The 13,192-nt window shown below is 45.3% G+C and overlaps 1 protein-coding gene across 1 annotated transcript in view; it reads left to right on the forward strand.

Moving 5' to 3' along the window:
* Shroom2 (shroom family member 2) overlaps window positions 1–13,192 on the forward strand; it is a 154,838-nt gene that overhangs the window by 95,756 nt on the left and 45,890 nt on the right. The window contains exons 4-5 of the mRNA XM_008829359.2: window positions 164–2,606; window positions 4,790–4,890. Of these exons, the coding sequence (XP_008827581.1) occupies window positions 164–2,606; window positions 4,790–4,890 (2,544 nt within the window). The remainder of the gene's footprint in view (window positions 1–163; window positions 2,607–4,789; window positions 4,891–13,192) is intronic.

Raw genomic sequence — 13,192 nt, forward strand, 5'->3', positions numbered from 1 at the left:
AGAAGGGCCCTTTCCCCGCAGTTCCCAAGCAGTCTCTGTTGGGTGTCGTCACCTTCTTCCGTGGAGGGCCAGCTGTGTTCACAAAGCTGTTGCTCTCAGTCCTTACTCTTTGCTGTCCCTTGATACTAAAGCAGACTTTCCCTTGTGCTTCTTCTCGTTATAGTTCTTCCTCCCATGACTTGTCCGGCTCATGGGAGCACACAAGCCTACAGCACACTTCCGACCACTTCAGCTCTGTGGGAAGCATAGACAGCCTGGACCATAGCTCGCAGCCCTACACATCTGGACGCCTCTCAGCCTCCAAGTCCAATAGCAGCATTGATCACCTGAGTGGCCACAACAAGCGGGACTCAGCTTATGGCTCCTTCTCCACCTGCTCCAGCACCCCTGACCACACCTTGCCCAAGGCCGATGCCTCTTCTACAGAGAACATCCTCTACAACATTAGCCTCTGGGAGGCATCTAGGCCGGGCAGCAACCGACAAGGCCAGGCTGCAAATGATCCTCAGGGCCCAGAGGATAGGCCACCATGTTTCACACCCAGGGTCCCTTGTGACAGCAGTAAAAGCTCCAGGCAAGAGGACATTGTTGAGCCCAAGATGGCCACTTCTGGGAGATCCAATTTTGGGCCTGTCTGGTATGTCCCTGACAAGAAAAAAGCCCCTTCTCCTCCCCCTCTTGCACCTCCTTTGCGTAGCGATAGCTTTACTGTGGCCAAGGGCCATGAGAAAGCCCTTGGGCCTCCATTCTCAGACTCAGCTACTGTGCAGCACTTTACTGCGTTGCCTCGAGTGCAGCCCTGTGAAGACTGGAGACCAGAGCCTGCTGATCGACAGTGGAGGCTGGCACGTACAAGCAATGGCAAAGAAACAGGAAGTTTGAGTTACCTGCCTGAGGGCCACCTGGATTGTGGTTGGTTGTGCTCTGATGATGGGACGAGTGGCCCTCCAGGGGCTTCGGGCGGGCTCCAGGCCTCCCTGTCTTACCATGGGAACCAGCACCCACGCCAGTGCAGTGAGGAGAGTCCCAGGGTCTCCACGTCACCAGAGGAGCTGCCTCGTGTGACCCTTGGTGGAGGTTGGCAAGAACCTGCGCAAGGCAAGGATGAAAGCCCTGCTCTGGTGAGATGGCCTGGTCCTGCCAACCAGAAGGTAGACAATGGTGAGCAAAGCCACTATTTCTGTGTGCCCCGCAGGCCATCCATACAGGGGACTTCCCAGGTTGTAATGCACCAAGGGGACTATTGGTATTCAGACACAACCCCTGTGACCCTCGAGTATCCTCTCAGTTGCCCGGTGGGTCAGAACATGAGGGGCTACCCACCTCAACATGAGGAGCCCTTAGCCTCTCATGACAGAGAGCGATGTCACCCACTGGATGCAGGGATTGAAGGCTGCTGCTCAGGAATCCAAGAGCCTCCCAGAGGCAGCCATGGTGAGAAAGCCAGTCTGCAGTGTACAACTGATAGCCTCAAGTGGGTGGATGGAGAAGGCAGGAGAATTTCTCACCAAAGGACACCCATGCTGCACTCTTTGACCCAGGAGGGATCACAGAGACCTGAGAATAGGCAGGACTGTGGCAATGAGAAGCTGCCACCGTTTGATGCCCAGGTGGGTAAACCTGCACGGAGGAGTGACCGATTTGCCACAACACTGAGGAACGAAATCCAGATGCGCAGAGCGAAGCTGCAGAAGAGTAAGAGCACGGTGACACTGGCTGCAGACAGCGAAGGTGAGGAAAGTGCTGGGGGATGGAGGGCTGATGTGGGAGCCACCCCAAAAGGCTCCTTCCCCAGTACCTACAAAGAGCACTTGAAGGAGGCCCAGACACGTGTCCTGAGGGCCACCTCCTTTCAGCGCCGTGATTTAGACCCCACTCCAGGGGAGCAGTATCCAGGGCCACCAGAGCACAGGACTTGGGACCACAGTGCCTCATCTTCATTGTCTTCTTTCCCTGGGGAGTCAGACTCTGTTTCCTACTTCTCTGAGGCAGGCCTGGCTAAGCCACCCTCATCTGGAGGTGGCATACCCCATGTTCTTCGAATTGGAGCCCGGAAACGGTTCACAGTGGAGCAGAAACTAAAGTCGTACTCTGAGCCAGAGAAAATGAATGAGGTAGGGCTCTCACAGGACCACAGTCCTCACCCTCATGACAGGATCCCCGAGGATACTATCGGCACATTTGCTGAGAGGTGGAAATTCTTTGAGGAAACAAGCAAATCTGTTCCCCAGCAACCAAGCCACAGACAACCTCTCTATGGGGTTCTGAGAGAGAAGGCTGAGAGACCATGGACAGGGGGTCATGGGTGTGAGGGCACTGAGTCCTGGTTCCAGAAGAGGTCACGGGCCACCTCCTGTGGAGAAATCCTCAACAGGCACAGAAAAGTGGAAAAGGCCTCAGAGAAATTGGACCCACCAAGAAGACTTGGAACCTTTGCAGAGTATCAAGCATCTTGGAAGGAACAGAGGAAGCCTCTGGAAGCCAAGAGTTCTGGACGATATCATTCAGCAGATGATATTCTTGATGTAGGTCTAGACCAACACCAGAGGCCACAGTACATCCATGAACGGTCCCGGTCATCACCATCCACAGACCACTACACACAGGTATGCAGCATGCCACAAGCTATAGCCTAGTCTGCTCTGAGTGCCACCTTGAGGCACAGGGCACACCCAACATAGATGATGGCTCAGTGAGGTGCTGGAGTGTTATTTGTGCTGTGAAAGGGATTTAGGGACAAGATTGCTTCCAGCACTACTATTTTAAGTGCCTTATTTGTGCAAACCTATGTCTCTCCCAGCCTCCTCTTTCCAGTGTCTTACTTTACTGTCTTTATATTTAATTAGCTTGTGTCTGTACTCATGCTGAGCAAAACACTCTGGGCTCCAGGCTCTAGGGACTGTAGAAAACAGTCACTTTATCTAATGAAATGAAAATGGGTGCTTTATTTAATGGTTTAACATACACTAGCCACTTACATGCTTAATTTTTATTTATGTTTATGCTGCATGTGTGCAGGTGCCTGTGAAGTCTAGACAGATCCACTGGAGCTGGAGTCACAGACAATTGTGAGCATCTCCTCATGGGTGCTGGAAACTCATCTCAGGTCCTCTGGAACTCATAACCCCCTAGGCCATCTCTCCAGCTCCCCAGTAGCCACTTTTAAAATCTTGATACTGGGTAATAAAGAAATATTTTTAAAAAGTGTGTGTGGAGGGGATGCTGCTGGAGAGATGCTCAGCAGTTAAGGACACTGGCTGTTCTTGGAGAAGAGCCAGGTTTGAATCCCAACACCCACATGGCAGCTAACAACTGTCTGTAACTCTAGTCCCAGGGGATCCGACAGCCGCTTCTGTTCTCTGCAGGCATTGCACAACACAGGTGCACTTACCTACATGCAAGCAATACACACATACACATAAAATAAAAATAATAAAATATTTTAATATTTTGATACTGGGGATAGGGCTAAAAAATTAAATTAAAAATATTGATGCCATTTGATATTTAGAGGATGCTATTTATGATTTTTTTTTTAATTTGCAAGGTTTTTTTTTTTCTTTTTGGTGGTACTAGGATTTGAACTTAGGGCCTTGCACATGCTAGACAAGCAGTCTACCATGGAGCTACACCCAGAGCCCTCTTTCTATCTTCTTTGCAATAGGTTCATCTGCAGGTGAGGCACTTTGTAACTTCTGCTTCTGTCTTCTGTGTAGCTGGGATTACATACCTGTACCATGACAGGGCCTGGCTAATTTACAAGGATTTGAAGGAATTACTCTGTGGCCAAATGCATTTAATAATGCATTAAATTCATTATTTTTTTCCTCATTGGTTGGAAACAGAACCCAGAACCTTATGATTATTAGGTTATTATCTTAGCCCTGAACTACACTATAGCCCTGGCCCCTTTTTTACTACTTTTCAATTTTTTTTTGTTTTGGATTTTTGAAATAGGGTTTTATTATATAACCTAAGCTTGCCTACAACTCATTTTGTATCCCAGGCTGGTCTCCTGCTTCTGCTTCCCAAGTACTAGAATTATAGGTATGTGCACCATGCCAGGCCCTTTTGCACTGTTTTAAGGTGACAGTTTTGGTGTTTCCGTCAACTCTGAGCTTTCCAGAAAACTACACGTTCTTATCAATCCTTTAACACCCACAGTTACCTTCCCTGTCCTACTCTCCTCTTTTCCCTCTCTCTGCATTTTCTGTCTATTTGCTCTATTGGGAAATGTACTGCTGTAATAACAAATTCATTTCCAGGGAAGATACCCAAAATGTGTGTGCACATTGCTTTTGGCATTTACTACTGAAAACCGACGTAATCACAGGAGAGCTTGTTTCTGCTGTTGGCTCTGCTCCTGCTCAGGCACAGTTTGATGTGACCTCTGAGAGCACCATGCCTTCTCAGTCAGAAGTGAAGAATCCCAGCCCCCACAAGTCCTAGAGCTTGAGGTTTTACAGGATTGACTTGTGACCAGCTGTCTTTTATTGCATTTCTTTCTGCCAGCTGTATCACATAACAGCCCTTGTGTAGGAATTCTGTTTCCTGCTTAGACTGAAGTGGATGTTGAGGGTCTTAGGCCAGTGGTCCCAGTAAAGTGCTTTGTGGAGATGAACAATTATGTCCCATGGCCAGGTCTCGGTCTGTGACAACGGGCCTCGCCACAGGCGTTGTGGGGACAGGCACACAAGGTAAACCACAAATGAAGGGTTTCATAATAATAGCTGTCTCAGGCAGGCAGGCCGCTTGATGACTCGGTGTCTCATGGTGTTGCTCTTTGCAGGAAGTGCCTGTAGAGCTGCGCAGGCAGGCGGAGAACCCTAGTGGGCTCAGAGAAGCACTTCCCGGCACAGTGCGAAGTGAGGAGGGATGCTCTGCTCTAAGGTGGGTGACTTGTGGATTCGGGGTTGCTGAAAAGCTGTGTTGGGAGTAGACAACTTGAGATGGAAAGTGAATGCTGGGTTCATACAGCAAATCTGGTTCTCGCTGCAAATTTGATGTGATTTCCACGATCCCTAAGATGCCTAAACCTAGAGCCCGCGGATCCTGCAGCCCTACCTACAGAAGCGGAGCTGTGCTGGCATTGTGGTTCTTAGCATGGCTGCTGTTTTCCTTATAGTGAAATGCTTTATGGGGACAAAATAAAAACCTGATTTCACATTTTTTGGATCAAGTACTTGACTGAATGATGCTTTTACTGTCCAGCACACAGCTGTGTTTGTGGGCCATGGTCTCAGAATTGTCAGAAAGTATGTTGGCCAACTTTACTAAATTGGGCTTATAAAAATAGAAGTCATTTGACTCCCCAGAGATAGGAAAGATCTATGACCTTAACAGTGTTGCCTGCAACGCATATATCTGTAGATCTGCTTTACAAGGGCTGGTGGGTGGATGGAAGTCAGTGTGCACCAGTCTTTCCTGAGTGAGGATTTTTCTATTGTCTTGGACATCTTGTCTGGATGGTGCAATATGCATATGAAACACTGACTTCAATGCTCAAGATTCCATTGCAGAAATACCCAGTTTAGATGTGTGCTTTCAAGAGCCTTATGTAATTGTGTTCTGTTTCACTTGGCTTTCCACAGAATATTGTGACCCTTATTCAGAAGTATCACGTATTTATGTGGCTCTGAGATGACCAGATTGATTCTGTGCCTACCTCAGAAATCCCCATAATTACTTAACAGTCTGCACATTTAAAAGGACTCACCCATGAGTAAGAAAGGCTGCTGAATAATCTGCCTACAGAATTTAGCAGTGCCTGCAGAGGACAATTAGAGCTTTATTCCTGGGGTTTCTGAGTCAGTCATGTGCCGATCACCAGCTATGGACTGTGCCTCTGCTGGGGGTGGGGAGGAAACCAACGACACATGACACTACCATGTGTAGAGAATGGACAGTTATAATGTGTGTGTGCACGAGCATGCATACATGTGTCAACAGCACTGTCAAAAGATCACAGAGACAGGAGGAAGGGAGAAGAGGCTATATGCTTTATTTATCATGGCTGTGTCCTCCAACCAACTCCACAACCACTCTGAAGAATTAGTTCCAAAAGCAGCCTACTTTTGAGTTACAAACCCAGCAATTTTCAGAATTGTCATGTGTATGCTTTTAAGAGTGGCAGGGCCAATGTAATTTTAGAATAGGAATGCAAAAAAGTCCTTTTCAGCTTTTTCCAGAGATTGTTTATGACTTTCTGAAGGCTCAGTAAGAGCCAATATATTTGAAAAATTAAATTTAAGAATAAGAAAAGTGAAAGGCAATCTATAATGCAGAGATATAAAGATACCTAGTGTCTTGCACACGTTTAAATAATGTAAGCATGTCTATATAACAGCTAAATTGCTGGTTTGACAGTTGATGGTTAGTAAGAAGCATTCATTGCATTCTGTTGAGATAACATAAGAATGTTGACATAGGATTTATTTCTATTTACTGATTGCTCATCCAAATCAAATAGAGATAACTTTTTTCTTTTTAAGAATTTTAAATTCCTCACTTTTTGAGATACGGTCTCACTGTGCACCCAGGAACTCCCTTTGTAGCACAGGCTGGCATCAAACGTGTGCTGATCCTCCTACTTCAGCCTCCTGATTGCAGGGGTGAGACATCCCTTTTGGCAAAGAACATTCTTGCGTGTATCAGGTACAAGATACCGTAGGACCTTGCCGTGTAGTAGGGAAAGTATGACAACAACTATTATAGCTGGAGGGAAAGTACATACTTGTATATGTTTTTAAAAGTTATGCAGGGCTGGGTGTGGTGTCACATGCCTGTAATCCCAGCACTCAGGAGGCTGTCACCAGGGGCTTAAAATCAGCCTAGGCTACAGTGCAAGACCCTATCTCAGAATAAACAAACAATAAAAAAATTACATAGTACATCAGAAATCAGAGGAACAGTCTGCTGGGTTATATTGAAAACAGATGGTAGGTTGTTAGCCTGGCCACAGATCCAGTGGCATTTTCTCAGTCCAGCACATCTGGTCCTGAGCAGCCCACCTCACCTGTTCCTTCCTGTCTTCTCCTTTCTGAGGGTATTTTCCTAGCAACCTCGACTGCTTTCAGAGATTCTTTACCGAATCTTCAAGGCCATGCATAACCAGCAGGGTCTGTTTCCCACAAATGTACTCTGTCACTCATTTGGGGGTCCTTTAAATGCTGGGTATCTGGTTTTCCAGGGGCTGTCATAAAAAAAATGTCCATCAGGGGCCAGTGAGATGGCTCAATGGGTAAAGGTACCTGCTGCCCATCCTGACAACCTAAGGTCTATCCCTGGAATTGGCATCTTAGGAGGAGAGAACTGGCTTTACAAGTTGTCCTCTCACCACCATGTGTGCGCTGTAGCACTTAACTGTGCACAGTGTGCTCGAACATGCACACAAATAGATAGATGTGCATGAACACACACATAAGTAGATAGATGTGATTTTTTTTAATGTCCTTCAGCCTAGACAGCTTAAATAGCAGGCATTGAGCCCTTCTCATTTCTGGAGGGTGAAAGTCCAAGCAAGGTCAGAGGTAAGGCTGATTCCTTCCAAGTCCTCTCTTATTAGTTTGTAGACTCCATTTTCTCACTGTGTCCTCATGTGCTTGCTTTTCATGTTTCTTTGTCCTCATGTCTAATTCTTATAAGGACAGCACGCAGAGTAGCTTTGAACTCATTTTTCCTTAAGCACCTCTTTAAAGAAACAGTCCTCAAGTAGATGAATGCAGACATGGGTAGATAGTTGGATGAATGGATGGGCATCTCAGTGAATGAGTAGGCAGGTGGATAGAAGAATAGATGAGTATATAGTTAAATCCATGGATGGAAAGTTGAGTACATGTGTGAATGGATGGTGGATGGATGAGTGAATGAATGGCTTGATGAAGGATGGGTAGATAGATGAATGGATGGGTGCATGGATGATAGATGGGAACATGAGTGGACTGATGGATGGAAGGATGGATGGGTTGATGAATGGACAGATGGATGGAAGGTTAGGTGGATAAATGGATGGATTGGTAGATGAATGGACAGGTACTGGCCTAATCTTCCTTCAGTCTTTGATCACGATTCCATGATATTGCAAGCTTTCTGCTGAAACTTTACTTAAGAGTTTTAGTTCGATGCTAGTAAATAAAATTGGCTTTACTTATCTGTCTGTACTTGATCTAGACCCAAGAAGACATAAGCATCTCAAAAAAAAAAAAAGAAACTGGTAGCATAGACTTGTTTTCCAGAATCATTCTTTAAACCTTGTAAGAAAGTTAACATGTCCTAGATTTGGTTGCTCCTCATACTTAAGCCTCTTCAATGAAGTTTGTGTACCAGGAGGTTCCAGGAATTGGAGCTGAGATGAGATCTAGAGATGGCCCCCACAACTGGGCTGCCACTGACACCATTTTGTTAGGACAGAGGTGAGAGAAAGAACAAGAATGTATCTTTAATCCAAGTAGAGCTACAAAAAATGAATACATAGAACAGAGAATCCTTTAGGGAAAATTTGCTCTAATATAAAATTCATTAACCAGCAAAGCAAACACAATGGACACCATATTGGATGTTTTCCTGAGAGGTGTTTTGGTGTGCAGAGATTAATGTGAAGACCAATTTCCACTTTAGAAAACCAGCTTCGGCCAAGTGGATTTTAGAAGTAACAGAGATAGGTTACCCAAGAGCTCTACCCCATGTTCATGGCTTTAGGGCAGATGTTTGTCTCTGGCCTTTAATTAGCTCAGGGGCAATTGCAACCTTCCTTTCTGAGGGGTTGTGCTAAGTAATTATGCAGCCTGTGTTGGGTAGATCAGGCTAAGAAGGTGAAACTCAAGCTTGGAAGGAGGGGCAGGGGCAGAGCTAGCATTCTATGTAGCTCCAGTCCAAGGCCCTGCAGAATCCTGAACGGAACAGTTCTTTTTGCATGTGCAGGGGTTTCTTGCAAACAGAGGCCCATCATCCCGGAAATGAGGAGCAGTAGCTCCCAGAAAATGATAGAGGCACAAGACTAACAAAGTTTATTTTTATATTATGTAGGTTCTTTTCTCATTGCTGTGACAGAATACCTGAGAAAAGCAAATTAAGGAAGGGTTTATTTTAGCTGCACTTTGAAAGTGCAGGCCATCATGTCAGGGAAATCATGGTGGCAGGAATATGAGGCAGCTGCTCATATTGGAGCTATACCCAGGAAGCAGAGAGAGACAAATGCTGGTGCTCAACTCAATTTGTCCTTTTTATTCTGTCCAGGATCCCAGCGCATAACATGGTGCTTGCCACACTTAGGTAGGCTGAGTCTTCCCACCTCAGTTAGCCCAACCTAGAAACTCTCTCACAGGCATGACCAGAAGTTTTTCTCTTAGGTGATTTGGGCTCCTGTGAAGATGACAATTATTAATGGCTATCAGAATGTCTTCATTTGATTCTTCATTTCTCCTTGTGTTTTTGCCCATGTGAACGTAGCAACCCCCAGGCAGGACAGGAGATTTCAGGTCTGTTGGTTTGATTTTGTGACTCCAGGTTATTTAAAAAGAGGAATTGTAGGGGCTGGAGAGATGGCTTAGCAGTTAAGAGCACTGACTGCTCTAGCAGAGGACCTGGGTTCGATTCCCAGCACCCACATGGCAGCTACAAACCATCCTTAACTCCAGTTCCAGGGGAATCGGACACCCTCTTCTAACCTCCATGGCATTGCACGACGGGTGCACTCACTTACATGCAGGCAATACACTCATACACATAAAATAAAAATAATTAATAAAATATTTTTAAAAAGAGGAATTGTAAGTCTGAGAATGACAGGGTTTAGAACTCAGTGGGGTGTGCGGGGGAGCAACAGCAAGGAGGCAGAGCCACGGAACACCGGTGTGGAAGAGGAGGCTTTCAAAGATGGGGTGAAAACTGTGTGAAATGCCAGAATGGACTGAATGAAACAGGAAGGAAGCATGGGTGACTTAGCCATCTCCCACATCTAACTGCTAGGTGGGGCAGGGAAGCACGGCTTTCTCAAGCAGAATTACCATGCCGCTGCCGCCTGCTCCTCCCCACTTCCCTCACTTTCTGCCTGCCTTCCTACTTCAAAGGGTCCTCCTATGTAGCCCTGGCTGGCATAGAACTTGCAATGTATATCACACTGGTTTTGAACTTGTGACAGTCACCTTGACCCAGCCTCCCATGCAATGGTATAGGTATGCCATCATGCTTGGCTGCCTTCTGATGGGTTTCTGACATAGTAAGTGGTAACTGCATAGTCTCTTTTATGCTGAAAGTCACTTAAGGATCTCCCTGACAGTTACTTTTGTAGGCGAATACCCTAGCTCTGAGGAAAACTGCTCCTTTGCTCCACAGTACCCCACTTCAGCAAGAGCTCCCCTTTTAACTGGTATTAATAAGTTCACAGCAGCCAAGTGTGGTGGTGTATGCTTATAATTCTAGTAACAGGTAGGTGGAGGCAATATCATCCTTGGCTACCTAGAGTTCAAGGCAAGCCTGGGCTGCCTGAGACCCTGTCTCAAAGAAGAGTATATCACCTTCTCCTCAAATGTTGAGGCTACTATTGCTTATTCTGATACAGGAATCAGTTTTGCTGTCTCTCTCCCCTGATATCCTTTCTTCTGCATTGCCATCTTCAAATCTTTTGTTTTTTCATTGATGTAGGTTAGATGTGTCCCTAAGGATTTTTGCTTTTCTGTAGAAATGCACCCAAAGACCCAGACATCCATCATTTCCTGTAGATTCCTCTCCAAGCTGTGCTAATTCTTTGTTGTATTTTAGTTCAGAACTGAGGTGGTACAGGCGCCCATTGGGAAGGCTGAACGAATCTAAGTGATATGTAAGTTAGCAGTACTCGTAGGCAGCACAATCACAGGCTCCCCTTGAGATTATTTCTACTTTCTTTTCCTTATCATGGCTTCCTTCAGTTCATTACTTGAAGTGCTTTCTTGTTTGATTCTTGAACTGCATTGTGAGATGCCTGTTTCTTCTAATGGACCCTTCTGTGTCACCCTGTTTTCTAGCAGTGTCCTTGACTTTACTGCTGTTAGTGAGTGAACTTAAACTTCCTCATCAATCCTATAGAATTCCAAGCATACCTCATCCCTCAGCTGTGAATATTGGCTCTGTGTTTCCAACCCTGTAGAGAAGAGAGCATATAGGAGGGTGTTAGAGCATTCTTGACCAGGGCAATCATGTGACACACTTGTCATAAAGTGCATGTTATAGAACCAATGAAAGACTTAAAGCTGCCTCAGAGAAGAACAAGATGAAGGAAGGGCACACAAGATTCCCAGCTGATGACCAACAAGGATCCTGGCTCAGTTATCAAATTTTTCTTTCTACATTTCCCTACCCCAGACTTCCTTCAATACCATTTGTTTTTAGGCACTGGAAAGCAGGCTCTCAAGGTTGGCAGTCTTTTTGAGTGAGGCAAGGAAGCTTGACTGAGTTTTCCTTTTGCTCTTTTCTTTGTATGGTAGCACCTATGTGTTAGAGTTGTGAAACCACTGGCTCTCTGGCAGATGTTTGGGAAAGCAATGGCACATCAAGGTTAAGCTGTCTCACAAGACAGCTACAGGGATTGGGATTCCTGCCTTCCCTTGATTCTCCTAGGTTTATAGGTGTATATATGGAGGGCCACCTTTGCTGTTATTTTTCCATGACTTTACTTTAAATTCCGCCATCTTTTAAAAAATATTTTATTTATTATTTTTATTTTATGTGTATGAGGTCTGCATGTGTGTAAGTGTACCCGTGTCATGCAACACTCACAAGGTCAAAAGAAGGCTTTTTATTTATTATTTTTATTTTATGTGTATGAGTGTATTGCCTGCATGTATGTGAGTGCACCCATGTCATGCAATGCCATGGAGGTCAGAAGAGGGCTTCAGATTCCCCTGGAACTGGAGTTAAGGACGGTTTGTAGCTGCCATGTGGGTGCTGGAAATCGAACCTGGGTCCTCTGCAAGAACAGTCAGTGCTCTTTACCACTGAGCCATCTGTCCAGCCCCAAATCCCACCATCTTAAATGGTGAATCACAACACCAGATTCTGTAACCTAACTGAATGTGAAAGAATCAAAACATCTTGGTAATAGTAAAACATTTCTGAACATGAAATGACCAAAACCATGAAAAATCAAATGCATAATGAAGCTTAAGTGTCCCTGGCAGTGCTCCCCTGCATTCCACTGCGTGACTTCAGTGTGGCTGTGGTTCTGCACACACAGCAAGTAAACTTTGCATTGCATGTGTCATTATACCATGCATGACCAGCAACTTCTGCCACAAATACCTTGGCTCAGATTTAAGACTAATATATGTTACAAATTGTAGTAATTTTTAAAATTTTTTTAATTGAATTTTTGTGTATTTCATATAGAACATCTCAAATAATCTTAATCATCTTTATACCCCCATCCCCACCTGTACCCTCCCGTAACCCTCCTCCCACTGGAGCCCATATACTCTATCATCCCTGTTAAGGTCCACTGTGTCAAGTCAGTGTCCTTAGACATTCCCCAGTGCAAGTCCATCCATTGAGGTCTAGTCAGCCTATGTAGAGTCCCTTGTTTTAGGAAGATCAGCTCTTCTTCACCTAGCAGCAATCAGTTGCCAATATTTCTTCAGATAAGATTGGGGTCTGCTGTTCTTTTTCCCTATTCTATGCTGGGTTTTTGTCTGCCTGACTTTGCTTGTATATGCTGACACCACTGCCATAGAATCACATGAGCAGGTTCCCAGGAGCTTGTAGGACTCAGTTTACATATGGTCCTTTACCTGGCTCTTACAATCTTTCCACCCCCTCTTCTGTAATGGTCCCTGAGCCTTAGGAGGGTGAAGTTTAATATAGGAGTCCTATCCAAGGACCAGCATTCATCAGACACTTGATTTCTACTCATTGGTCATTTGTGACCTTTTGTGTTCTTGACCCTCTGCTGCATGAGGGAGCTTCATTAATGAGAACTGAGAGAGACTCATTAGTGTCCTCTTCTTTACCCCTGTTGTATGTTCATGAGCCTTAGGTATAGAGGTTGCATTGTAGATGTGTCACTTAGGCCTGGGCAATTCATAGACAGTGTCTGTGTGACTAGTTGTGGTACTTGGTAATAGTCTCCAACTGGTGCATAATGAGCTTCTTTGATGAGTGGCGACTAGGATATTTGCCTGTATATATAAGGATACATATGTTGCACATAGTAAGAAATCACATT

Source organism: Nannospalax galili, unplaced genomic scaffold, assembly GCF_000622305.1.
Source record: "Nannospalax galili isolate Female #2095 unplaced genomic scaffold, S.galili_v1.0 scaffold414, whole genome shotgun sequence".
Taxonomy (NCBI): domain Eukaryota; kingdom Metazoa; phylum Chordata; class Mammalia; order Rodentia; family Spalacidae; genus Nannospalax; species Nannospalax galili.